Source organism: Amia ocellicauda, chromosome 6 (genome assembly GCF_036373705.1).
Source record: "Amia ocellicauda isolate fAmiCal2 chromosome 6, fAmiCal2.hap1, whole genome shotgun sequence".
Taxonomy (NCBI): domain Eukaryota; kingdom Metazoa; phylum Chordata; class Actinopteri; order Amiiformes; family Amiidae; genus Amia; species Amia ocellicauda.
The window spans coordinates 7,537,598-7,551,183 of NC_089855.1; the positions used below are offsets into that span (position 1 = coordinate 7,537,598).

Genomic DNA, 13,586 nt, shown 5'->3' on the forward strand with positions numbered 1-13,586 from the left:
GGCTTTTGAAAGTCGACCAAAATGCCACAAATGGTTGCTTTCTCCCAATATCTTTCAACAGTACCTTGTTACACACAATGTGTCTGCCATCCTAATGAAAGTCATATGAGGGCCAGTAGGCTGAAGCCAGAGAGAGTGGCTTAATTTTGACTTAAAGAGTGGACAACATATACCCATCTATCCTGTTAGCAATGCCCCAGACAGACTGCAGATCTCTGTGTTCATACAGCTGGGAGCAGGAATCTGTGTTACTTCAACTACTAAAATATAAACTAGAATTTGAAGTATCTGAGGATATTTTTTCTGCTTGTCAGACTACTTTTTGGATGATTTATAACTGGATAGGAATTATGTTATGGTAGTTTGCATGTTAATACCAGTGATAATGTGCAACTGAAGTAGTAGAATTTAAGTTAAGAAGCAAGTAGGTTAGTAGCCAGTAACTAGTAGTTAGTAACAACATGGTTAAAGCATGGTAAAATCATGATACATTAATGAACATGCCCCCTTGTCACCTACAAATGCCTCTACTCTCTCACCAACGATTTTTTTTTCATTTTGGCCACTCCATTCGATTCCGCTTTCGGGTCGTGTTGGAGACCGCAGTGACAAACCCACCCCAGTGCTCCCTCAGACAGAAATGGCCATGTTGCTGGACCGACATAGCATCTTAACGAGGGGATCTATTCCCAGTACTTCCTGGTGCCCTAGAAAGACTGCGCCATCTTGGATCTGAGAGGCTTGGGTCTCCTCTTGAAGGGGTCGGAATCCGCACGCTTACTTACATATTCCCATTGCCACACTGCGCACAGGAACAAAGCCCTCTCTGCCTAGCCAAATAAGCCAGATAACTCGACCCCTAAAACCTGGGGGGATCTGTCTCTTTTCAGATAACCAAGGATGCATCCGCAACCCTACTTTTTCTATTTCACTCACACATGCTTGAATATAGAGGAGATGCAGCATTTACCAGTTTCTTAAACATGACGTCAGTTTGAACCAAGTGGGCGGACATATTAAATCATGTGACGTACAGTACGTCACATGATTTAATATGTCTGCCCACTTGGTTCAAACTGACGTCATGTTTAAGAAACTGGTAAAACGAAGAGAGAAGTGCAGTGTGATGAAGTGCAGTGTAAAGTAAAGATGTAAAGATGACAGTAAAGATGTTTACAGATTATATAAAAGGTTAGTAACTTTAGCTCACTGGTAGAGAATTCAGTTTACACTTTAAGATTGATGGTCAAGGCAATAGTTTTTTCTATTAATTAATTTTGTTGGATTATTATTTGCACCCATTAAGTTAGTTTTATTTACTTCTAAGCCCCCCTTACACTGATAATATCACTCCAAATGTGTCGTTTGCGTTGGCCATATAGTGTGGGTCTTTTTAATAGAATCTGTTGTCAATTGTCCATTTCCGTGCGTCGGTGCCTAGCTCAGGCAGCTGCTCGATGTGTGCTGCCATGAAACACTCGGGCTTGTCAGCTGGGGAAGAAGTCATTCCTCGTCTGAGAAACCAAGGCATTAAATAGACTTGAGGAGATAAAATGAAAGCCGGTGCCTGGTGTGAAAGGAGCTCGATGCCCGTCTCTGGTCGGCAGCGTCTTCGTTTCCATTGCTCTGAGAAACATTGGTTTTCCACTTTTTTTCCGAACGTCTCTGGGGGGTTTCTAGCTTACATTTTATGGCAATTAGCTGTGACAGCTTTACATTTTAATTAGATTTATTCTGAACAACTTGGCTGCCTTTGTGTTGTACTCTTGTTTACCGCTCTCTGCCCCAGATGGTGTTTTATGCCTCATCATTTAATTCGGGATTAGCACTGCTTGTGCAAACACACAAACACACAGGGAAACGAGAGCAGCCTCCAACGGGATTTCATTTGGCTTTGAGGAAGGTGACTTGCACAAAATCCACCTGATGGTTGTCACCGCAATTCCTCACAGGAAATATCAAGGCTGGCCTTGTTGTGTAGAGAAAAACCCAACTCGGATTGTATCCAACACATCTGACTTATTCCTGAGGCATGTAGGTAGGCAAATAAGTATTTAATAATTCCTATAAAAAAATCCCATCCAAAATCCATGTAATGTCATTGTTTTCATACTTCCTGGAAGCAGAAAAACTGTCCTGAAATAGTGCCTTAATTTAATCTTCGCTTCTGGAGACAGATTTTATTTATAACCCCCTCTTCCTGCGCGATATAAGCCCTGCCATATCATGTCACGGAGACCTGGACCTCCCTAAAGGGGACGTTCTGCCGGGACTACTATAGTCACCGAGCACATTTGTACAGAAGTCTCAGCTCTTATTTCTGAGTCTGAAAGTTTGCTCAAACATGCTCGGGCGGTGGCTATCTTTATCTCTGTCTGATCACCAGGGGATGTGCCAAGGCTTTGTGTAGAACACATCGCATGTCCAGAGGGTCAAAAACCGCTGTTGCGTCAGCAGCATTGACATGAGATGTATTGATTGGCTTTGTTGACTGTGACCGAGCCGCCCTGAGGGGTGTTGCGCAGTTGGCCAGTGACTCCTCTAAGATGCCGGAGCTGGATGGGGTCTTATGGAGACTCCTCTGGGACAGTTTTCTTTATTTATAAAATGAAATACAGAATTTGGTGAAACCAGTCACCATCGAATTAATTCGCCAGTCGTTAATCAGTTCAGCTCAGTGTTACAACCTTTGTAGAGGCAGACGCACTGTAGAGGCAGACGCACACAGGCAGACACACTGTAGAGCAGACACACACAGGCAGACACATTATAGATGGGAAACCAGTTCTCTACAGCCAGTGGTTTTCATTGCTCCTCAGATCATAATTACTTAATTTAACTAAATATGTAAATAATTACACACTTTGGTTTGCTAATCAAACAATACCTAATAAAACCCAGAGTCTGGCCCCAGAGGGTCGATGTTTCCCAGCCCTGCTCCGAGTGACGAGCCGCTGCCGAGATCAGTGTTGTCAGCTTCGTCAAACACTTGTCTCCTCCAGTTACTGCGTCTCCCGGCTGCCCGGGCTGGGTCTGCTGCAAGTTGTGACATTTCTAATTAGATAATAATAAATAAATAAAATAATAATTGTGTCTCCAATCACAGCGCATGTCAAGGGCCATGGATAGTGTGAACTGTGAGTCGTGGGGACTAAGAGATGACACACACACACACACATGCACTAGTCTTTCCTTTGGGTATTTTCTGTATTTCGTGTTGGAAGGTAGCTGAGAATTACAAGGTTGATCAAGTTCTCTGGATCAAACACTGCTGTGTCTTCGAATATTTAAGTCCTGACGCCACCTACACTTTTTAGATTCAAAAACAAATAATCCAAAACACTGCTTACTTTACTCTGCAGTCGAGTCGGGTATTGCATCTGCTTTTCATGACTCCTCTACACTTTCACATCAGCTGCTGGTCTGAGGCTGAGGATGGAGAGAGATTCACAGACGGGTGAAGCGTTTTGAAGCACTGCCGATGTATGAGTATGCATGAGCAGAAAATCAAAGAGGTGGCACTGAGGAATACTGTCAGGAAACACTTGGAAATCTTCCACAGTTGCTTTTTCTTCATATTCCAGTGCCTTGGCATGCACTACCTATAGATCTGTGCATGAGATTATTTAGAACTCGTATTTGATCGGTATTTATTCGTGCAACACTCTTATCTCTGAAAATGAATATGCAGTGTGCGTCCCAGAAGGCGAGGCATGGACGATAGTATAATAGTCACAATTAAAACAATTATGAGGAACCCAGGCACCTGTTTGCAGAAAGCTCTATGCTGCATTGGCTCTGAGCTCCCCCTGCGGCCGCCCACATCAGCATTCCCCCAGCGTTCGCACTGCGGCCCCCCGCGCCCCGCGCTGCCGGGGGCTACTCAGCCATGAAGAAGACTGAAACGCTGCTACCGTATAACAGACACATGATTAGAACAAATGGCCGGTACAGTGGTGGGGTGTCGACGGTGAGCAGGTGCCTTATTGAGGCGATTAGACACAGTTCTGTCTTCATTTGTGTCCTGGGCGGCTCGGGGGGCCGTCGCAGGGAGGGCCGCGCAGGTTCGAAGTTAGCGGGAAATTCCTGTTGTGTAGACCGGCAAACAGATGTGACACAAACCACCGTCCTGTTGTTTCTGTGAGGATTAGGATCAGTCTGGGATCAGTCTCCTTTCTTTCTCCCTCATTTCGCTGTTCTCATTTACAACTACACTTTTACTGTGCCGTATCACCGTAAACTATGCCATATCACACAGAGTTTTACTGCACGGCAGACGTAGTGCAACACACAGCGTGACGTGATCAGCAGAAGCAAACACGAGACACATCTGCTGAAAAAGAATAACAGAAGAAGACTTAGAAGAAGACGGAGGAAAAACATTTCTGCAAGAATCTCTGGTTTCTCAAACATGTTGTTTTTTTAAATGCTTTTATCTCCAGTCACAACTTGGGTGTGACTTATAGGACAGGAGAAGAAACTCCAGTCAAACAGACAAACATACACCTTTTACAAAGGTTTTACAAACATTAAACCCAGAACTCTCTTTTTAGTGACCCTCAAAAACAGTGCGGTTCGACTCATAGTGAGCCCATATCTGTGTTCCTCTGTTGCAGTGCCTGCTATTCCCCCCACAGCGCCTACGCCCAGAGCAAGCTGGCCCTGGTCCTGTTCACCTATCACCTGCAGCGGCGCCTCGCGGCGGAGGGCAGCCCAGTAACGGCGAACACGGTGGACCCCGGGGTGGTGGACACAGACCTCTACCAGAACCTCAGCATTCCTGCTCAGCTGTGCAAGTGGCTGCTTGGCTGGCTGCTGTTCAAGGTACCGTGTTTCTGTACTTTTATTTATTTGTTTATTTGGGGGGTTTGGTGCTTTACTTTATTAAGTTTTTTCGGCATTTGTCATCTACCAGAATGCATTGATTTCAAACTCAAATGTGGAAAAAAACTATTTTCAAAGCATGCTGTTTGTGGAAAGAGAGATACAGGGAAAAGCACATAGCAGAAGCATGACAGTAGTGGTAAAATATGACCCACATTGTTGTTATTCAAAGATCTCTGTGGTTATCATCCCATAATTTACTGCGCTGAATGGGAACATAACAGAAACGAGAATGACAAATAAATCTGACGTTTTCCCTAGAACGGGAATAAATCGATAAACACACGGCTTGAACTGACTGATTAAAAATATATCCCAGGCGGTGACGCGCCTCCGTGCTTCGAATCTGTCAGCTGGGAGACATCTTCAAAAGACGAGCACTTCAAATAGGCAGGTCTCCGTGCACTTTTATCTCAGTCACAGAGTGCAGTTTTTTCCCGAAGCTGTACGTTTTGAAGACGGATGTTTTACTTCATCAAAGGCGAAAAAAAAAAAAGGAGCTGGACAATTGATATCAACCATTAGCGATCAATAGGTGTTGAAATTCAGTGTGTCAGATCCACAGCCACCGATCAGAGTGGGAGAGACGCAGGGTCTTCTGAATTTTGCTCCACACGAGCTGTTTGGCATTTAATTGAACCAATTATTGAGATAATTGGTCTAGATTGACACTTAGGTCATGTAGGTCTTCTGATCTTTTGGATTTACAGTTTCTTTCCAGTCTAGTGTCACAGGTTTAGTTTTGGAAGACATTGGTTTACGTTTGACCATATGTTGTTCACGTTATTCTGTATTATCTATAATCTGACACATCATGATTAGATTGGAAAAGTGCTCACAGGTATTATCGAAGCGACCTTAAAGAGGTGGTAATCTAAAGTGACCTGATGAGGCCTCGACCACATCACATATTTATGTCCAAATCTCGATATTACTCTGTCAGCCCATGAGCACAAATCAGTGCATCTTGGGATTTCAATATGACCGTTTTCCAGATCACAAGATCCTTTATCTCGTGATTTCGGTGCTGCAATATAATATGCAATTATCTTGTGATCACAAAAAAATGTCCGATCAAAATCCCAAGACATTTCATCTGTTCTCCGCCGAGGGAAGAAGCGTATTTCACTGGCATCAGGACTCGCGGCCTCCAGCCCCGCGGTAACACCGGTTCCCCTGCTACGCCTGGACCTTCTCTGAGGCGCCCGTTCGCCTTTGCGTTACATTGATCGGAACTGAAAACATTATTCAAGATGTGGCCTGAATCGGGGCGTTTAGTATGAATCATACAAGGTCACCGTGATTATAATAAAGTTGTACAAATGCCCTGGTTAGGCGAGTCCTGGAATAGTCTGTTCAGTTCCAATTAATCTGCGGGAGTAGAGAGCTGACAAACTACATCGATTCCCATGTTTTTAAGGATACTGGTTTATCCGGTAGCTGTGTGTAGCACTGAGAGGAACCCGAGTATGAGTTGATGCGTGGTGGGGCTGCCCTCGGCAAACCCTGTCCACAAGACCGCTATCCCTGTCTGCAGGAGGGTGTCTAAGGATATCCCACCCATCCTCCCCGTGGGCAAGTGACTGTCCGTTGTCCGCTGATGCCTGCACTCCCTTTCCCTCTTTTCAGGGCCTGGGTAGTGTGACCCTGGATAACCGTTCTCCCAGATCGTTGGTGTAGCCGGGGAGATGTCTCGGGGGTGAATCTTAACTGATCGGCCCCAAGTTACAGTGCGATCCGCCGCTCACCTCCTCCTCATGTCTCCATCTCTCACCGAAACGACTTCTTAAGGAATACATTTAGTAAAACGGCTGCCGTGGTGTTAATTACGGCCCGTACAATTCTACTCCACGTCTGAATCGGTAAATAAAGGACACAGGAACGCCTGAGGGGGGAGTCCGTCCTCTGTGCGATGATCCTCAGATCGACGCTGCAGTAAAGGCATTTCTCGAAGCAGTCCCGATAGGAATGTTTCCGGTCTGCGTCGTTTTCATTCGTGTGAAAACCCCTCAGCAGGGGGAGGCGGCCGAGGCGGCCGCGCACATCGGTGCCTCTGCCCCCGCAGTGCGGTCGCACCTGGCGCTTGTAATGTGGTAGCAGCTGGCCAGAGATGGAGATTAAAACTGTGAAATGCATGCTGATGTTCCCCTCTCTCTGAGGATACGATGGATTGATTGGGTCTAAGGTGGTTGTTTACCAGGAGTAGCGCCGTGCCAGGAAACCAACATGTCTTGCCATACTTCCATATGGTCTCGATATTCCCCGTTTTCTATTTTTGTCCCCCTCGACTGATGTTGTTTTCTTTGCATGTAGGCTTTCCCGCTCTGACATTGTTGTTCTAAAGTCCTTTAATAGACTCTTGCTGTGGTAATCTGAAATGTTTTTTTTTTTATTTCAATTTGAAATGATGCAGATGCTCACATTTTCGTTTCTCGGCATCTAACTTTGTCATTTTATTTATTTTCGTCTGCGTTCTCCAGCTTGAACAGCGACTTGAAATTCGACAGGTTGCGCTCCTGTGTGCTGTTGAGAGAGAGAGCTGACCAAGGCAGTTTAGTATACTATATAATAATAAAATGGCACTAAGTAGGGTGACACCGGTAATCGTTGAATTTTAAAAACTGTAAATGAAATAACAAACAGTAGTCAATTACATTGCCTTGGTGGGATTTTGTTCCCCCTACAGTTCGTATAACGTTAAAAACATTGGTTTGCATGATTGTCATTTTTCTGACTGTGACACTAAGCAAATGTAGTAAAACTAAGAAGCAATGACAACAATTACAAAAATCAAGTAACCAAGCAGATGGCAAATGTGGGTGTTGAAATATCATCGGCCCAGCTCTGTTCAATATCTCGAGCACATTTGTAACACCAGCGAATCGTATTGCATTTTCTCGCTCCATTTAGCCTTTTCACTGTTGACTGGTTTTGTAAAGTTATTAGTCCGACTTCTGTTAAACAAACAACAACGTGTGAATTGCTGAAGTTTTGATAGCAGCTAAAGATGTGCAGTAGAGTTAGTGTGAGATTGTGATTGGAGTGAAACAAAGTAATTCTATAATCAATAATTCCAAGTGACATTCCAATTCCGTGTTTTATTTGATAAACGAATATTCTGTACCAGCCTGCTTTTTGATTACTGTCCTGTCCTGATAGTGTCTGTTGGAGGTTTACAAAATGTATTTTTCACAATAAAGATGAATGAAAGGAGAGTGGTTCCAGTAATATGGTCTGTAAACACATACAAGTCACAGAGCATCACATCCCTGTGAATCAAACTAAGATTACATGGTACTGTGACAACAAAGATCATGTTTGTTCCAGGGCTGTGAATAAAACACAGGATGTATATTTGCTTGAAATACTAAATCTGATGCTAACTGGAAACAATTTTATAGATCTCACAAGGAAGGGCTATATAAGGACCTATATTTGTTCTATTTTAATGATTTATCTTACAGCAGTTGAGTATTGCTTTAATTTATCAGCTGTTCAATTTTCTTTTCACAATTCAGAATCCCTTTCTTTTTGGCTAAATGGGAAAAACAACAACGAAAAACTGCATGACAAATTAATGTGGGGTTGTATCTGGCTCTGTGAGTTGGGCTTGGTGAAAAAAACTAAACAAAACAAGCTAAAGCTGGTTTCCATAAAGTTCTTTACTTGAATATGTGTAACAATACCCATGAAACTGTATCCTCTTTTAACTGTGAAACAGAATGACAATTTCTTCTGACTCGAATGTATGCGCCTCCGGCAAGCGTTAATGTTTCGAATGATACAAACCAGCGTTTTTACTATTATGTAGGGCAATAGCTCTGACAAATGACCTTCTTTTTGGATTTTGCCCTGCAACCAAATATGTGCCATTAATCATATATAGCTTAGTCCAGAACCAATTAAAACCTTGATAGACTAAAATCACTGCAAAAAGCAGTACAAACATCAATGAGATAGCGAGCGAGAGGGAATAACATCATAAACATCAACTGCAACATATTATTAAATGATACTGAGATTATTACTTGTGTGCTGTATGTTTCATAGCTATACACACCTTCACACGCTTCGTAATATTCAGTACTACAGTCATACATGTTGGTCGGAGCTGCAGGTTTGCATGGGTCATCTACGTCCTACAAATCCCGGCCGAATGTCCGTATCTGAGTCGCATCGCTAGCCGTACAATCCTGTGAGATTATTTACATGATTTGCTCTCAGCAGGTAGAAATAATACAACCCACACCGTAGCCAGCCGTGTCGCTGCCCGCACTCTTCATTAGCACCAGGATGAAACGCGTTTGTGAACCCCGGCAATTATCCTTTGGTTAATATGCTTGTGAGTCAGCGGGAGCCAGCGAGAGAGTGCCGTGAGTGACAGGTAATCAGTTGGCAGACTCCTCTCCAAGTGACAAATGTCCTTCTGGGATGCTAGCCAATCCTACAGACAGCTAAAACACTGGCCGGATATATTGGTGTTCAGGCAAATCAGATGCACATAGTGAGCAAACGACCTCTCATTTTTACATCTGTGAAGGTTATTGGAGTCTTTTCCTGAGGGTTAAGGCATAGGCATGTTCTTGTAGGATAGTAAAGTTTCTTGAAGGGAGAGAAAGTGGGCGCTTAGGAAACCAACTTTTCTTTTCGGGTTAACACGGTACAATGTAAAAATATGTTCTAGAACTTTGTTGTTTTTGTCATCGGAGCTCGTTTTATGCAATTCTGTAAACTGTACGTTACATAAAAGATGGTGTTTCTCGTGTTATTGGGTGACATGATGTAACATGTTTTAATCAGAGGGAGAACTGTTTGTCAGACAGGCAGCTCATATTTGTGTTGTGCTTGTGTATCTATAATAACTTTCAAGGTCATTAATTATAGATATTTGCTTTAATGTAAGTACTGTATCTTCCCCTAAACTGTGTTTATTAAAATAAATGGATTCATTACATTCATTACAGTGCTGTTTTAGGAGAAGGAGAATTAATCGGTATATGATTGAGTATTTCATTTATCCAGAATTGCTTCTGCAGACATTGGTAAAAAAAAAATTACTTGACAATGGTGTTGTTTGGATGGTCTTTTGGGTTTGCACCAAACATAACACTTTGCATTGAAGTCACGGAGTTCGATTTCAGTTTCGTCACACCACGAAACAGTTTGAATCGTTCGTTTTAACTCAGATTGGGTCTGTGCAGAATCTCAAGACGAGCATTCGTAATTAAATGAATATGGCAACATGGCTTCAGGTTATTTCACATTCTGTTGCAGGACCCTGTACTGCGCCTAACGTTGAGCAAACATCTGTCACTGTTCATTTACATATGCAGGACGAAACTGTATTTCTATTGGCGCGTTTTATGTCCATTTTGTGTTATTCAGAAGACAAACGTTGCCTTTATGAAACACACCGAGGGAGGATTACGGTCCGCGTGTTTCCCAACATATATGCATAATTCAACACACATGTTTATCCGTGTTGCTTCTTAGTGTTTATTTATATTCCTATGAGCTCCTTTATCGCACTTATTCAGGTAGTTTAAATAAGCCTGAGCTTCTGGTTGTCACCAATCTGTCACCTGCCCGGAAATCTTTGAAAATCCTTGCGTGTGTGTTACGAACTCCCGTGTGTTTTTATTCTCGCGTCTCAGGCACTACCATTCTACTACTTATTAGGATTCAGCTGTTTAATTGATTTTCTGTATTTTTTGGCTGGGTATTGATTTTCTTTTCTTTTTTTTATGATTCATATCCCCAAGGTCATTAAACACTGGCGTACTGTTGTGACACGACTAATATTTTCAGATTTTCTCTCTTGGTCCCGGGGGTATTTTTAATGATTTCCTTTCCGAAGTAGCGTGAGTCTGACAGTCTGAACTGAACGATATATTTTTATAATTATAGGCCTGGCAGTCCTTTAGACTCTGTGTTTTCTACAAATTGAATATGCTGCCTTGTACTGGATTGCTGGCTTTACCTGCTTTGAATTTTAACCATGCTCTTATTTCTGAAATGCATTAAAAAAAATACCATCCAGATTGATTTATTGCTTTTTTGGTTGTTGCTAGAGGTCAATATCTCAAAGCAATTAACTCTCTCGGTTGATATAAACCGTTTAAAACTACTTCCAATACATCTTTAAGCTTTCAAAGCACTTATATAAACATACAATGATCCTCGTGGCTCCAATACTCTGAATTATCCCTTAAATGTGGGTTTTGGTGTTGTTGCCCACATGCCATTAAATCAGGACATTAATGGGTCAGGAGAGCCGACAATCATCTGAATAAAAGCACCCAAAGAGTTGAGAAAATGACAACAATTTAAAATGCATATGATGATGGTGTGCATACATTTACACACAGGGTTATGAAACGGAAACTGTGGATCTAAAAAGCCGCTCTAAAGATTTCACTCAGAATAAATATCTCTGAACCAGGATCTCCTCTCCAGCCGGGCCATGCTTTGTGTCGGCTTCTGGAGGGGCTACCGAGTCGGTATTTGCATTTATCACAAAAAAAGGCAGAGAGCTCGTCCGGATGACATCTTCAGAGGCCGGGGAAGCTGCTGTAATCTTTATTTCATGGTATTGATTTCGGGGGAAGCTAAAGAAACCACTTCCAGGCTGAGTGATTTTCCCTCTGAATTTGAACAGTGCTGAGGATACAATGTTTGCCTTTCCTTCACAGTGAAGTTCTTTCCAGCAGTCAATCCTTCTCCCCGTCTATCACATCAGCGTGTCTATCTATCCTAAAATGTATTAGCTAGGCTGTGAAAATATATTTGGTCGTGTAGCTTTGAAAACCGCGTGGGCTTCTGCAGCAAACCTAGGGCTTGTGAAGCGTAATGCTCCCTCACCTGTGCTGTTTCTGCATCCTGGGAATAGCAAGAAGGCATCCTAGAATAAACCGGTTGCATAAGAATGTATACAGGATTTTCTGTGTGTAACTGAGTCAGGATGGCAAGCATCTCGTCTGGCCCAGGGGTTATTCCGCTCTGCTCGGCACGGATGTCACGGATAGACAGACAGACCGACCTTTCAGTGAAGGTTGAGAGATAGGAAATGGGTGGGAGGGGATGAAGACAGGGAGGGAGGGAATTTGTCCCTTTCTGTCCTTTCAATTAATTGTGCTGATTGACGGGGATCTTTGACCGGCTCCCTGCGATCGCAGACGCTTATAACAACGTGCTGCTGGTCACCATAACGGAGAGATTCCTCGGTGCTCAACAAGGAGGTCTTGCGAATAGGATATGGGAGAGTTAGAGATTGAGAGTCCACGGTTCAGATGTGTGCAGAGTTTTATTCATTCCTGGGAAGCGAGGGGTTTCGGCACGACACACATACGGCATAGCAGATGGATCTGGGAGTTCAATATCCTGGAGGCGCATAACGAGCGTGGAACAGAGCGAGCAAACAGCATAGAACATACGAGCATAAGAAAGTTTACAGTCGGGAGGAGGCCATTCGCCCCATCGTGCTCGTTTGGTGTCCATTAATAACTAAGTGATCCAAGGATGCTATCCAGTCTATTTTTAAATGTTCCCAAATTGTCTCTTCAGCCACATCGCTGGGGATTTTGTTCAGATTGTGATGACTAGGTAATAGGTAATAGAGTTGGGACTTTCGCTCCTGTTTTCTTTGATGTTATGTAATAAGCTCTCTCTTCTCTCTTTTGGACGACAGAGCCCGGCGCAGGGGGCCTCCACGTCGGTCTACGCCGCGGCGGCGCCGGAGCTGGAGGGCGTGGGGGGCTGCTACCTGTACAATGGTCGAAGGACAAAATCTGCGGACACCTCGTACGATGAGGAGTTGCAGAGGCAGCTGTGGGTCCGGAGCTGCGGCCTGGTGGGGATCCGGGAGCCGAGCTGGAGGGCCGACTGACCCAGTCTGTCCAGCCCGAAGCCCGCCACGAAAGCGCTGGCGTGGGTCGACCTCGAGGGCGCCACCCCCATCCGCTTCCCACCGGAGACAAGATGAACTCTAATCTTCCGCCGTCTGTAAATCCGATGAACTAGAAAGAGGCAGCGCAAGCGATGTGGTAAACAACAGCTAAATCGACACAAATAGGCAAGCGACATATACAAAAAAGTGTGAGCTTGAAGACAAATAATCCAATGTGTGTAAAACCATTTCCAAAGCTACTGCAATCTAGAGGTTTCTGGCCATTGCAATATGAATCCTGCTCAATCTGCCATAGCATTGCACTGATACACACCAAGGGGGTCCCCCCGGCCAAACGAGGACCCCTGTACATAGAATATCATGGTGGTGTTTTTATAGTAAAGGTATGTAGATAGCAGTTTCAATGGTATTTCTTTTGCTTTGTGTTAATGGGTTACGTTTTGAGTTTCTTCTCCGTCCAAAACCCAGTTTCCACGACACTTTTGAGAACTTGTTATGATTTCCTTTGACTGTGATTGATTGTGATCCAATAAACAAGGCAGGGGTGACTCATTTCAGAGGAGAAGAACTCTATAGAAAGTTAATCTTCAGAGAGAGAGAGCAAGGAAGGCCCTGCCGTGCGGTCAGATCCTGTCCTTTAAAGCACTGTGAACACACGTAGCTATGACCGCCTCCGCAGAGACGACAGACTCTGAGTGACATCATGACGTGTGTGGTGTCTCGTTCATTCCCTTTTGCACTGGTGTTAATGTGATTTAAAATGTTGTGTGCTCTTTCATAGGATGACAGTCCCGTT

The 13,586-nt window shown here is 43.7% G+C and overlaps 1 protein-coding gene across 2 annotated transcripts in view; it reads left to right on the forward strand.

The window, feature by feature from the left end:
• LOC136750848 (E3 SUMO-protein ligase ZBED1) overlaps positions 1-13,338 on the forward strand; it is a 63,051-nt gene extending 49,713 nt beyond the window's left edge. For both annotated transcript variants that reach the window (XM_066705975.1, XM_066705974.1), the window contains exons 6-7: positions 4,617-4,824; positions 12,572-13,338. In XM_066705975.1, coding sequence (XP_066562072.1) covers positions 4,617-4,824; positions 12,572-12,769 — 406 coding nt within the window. In that variant the 3' untranslated portion in view covers positions 12,770-13,338. The remainder of the gene's footprint in view (positions 1-4,616; positions 4,825-12,571) is intronic.
• Positions 13,339-13,586: the final 248 nt, after the last annotated feature.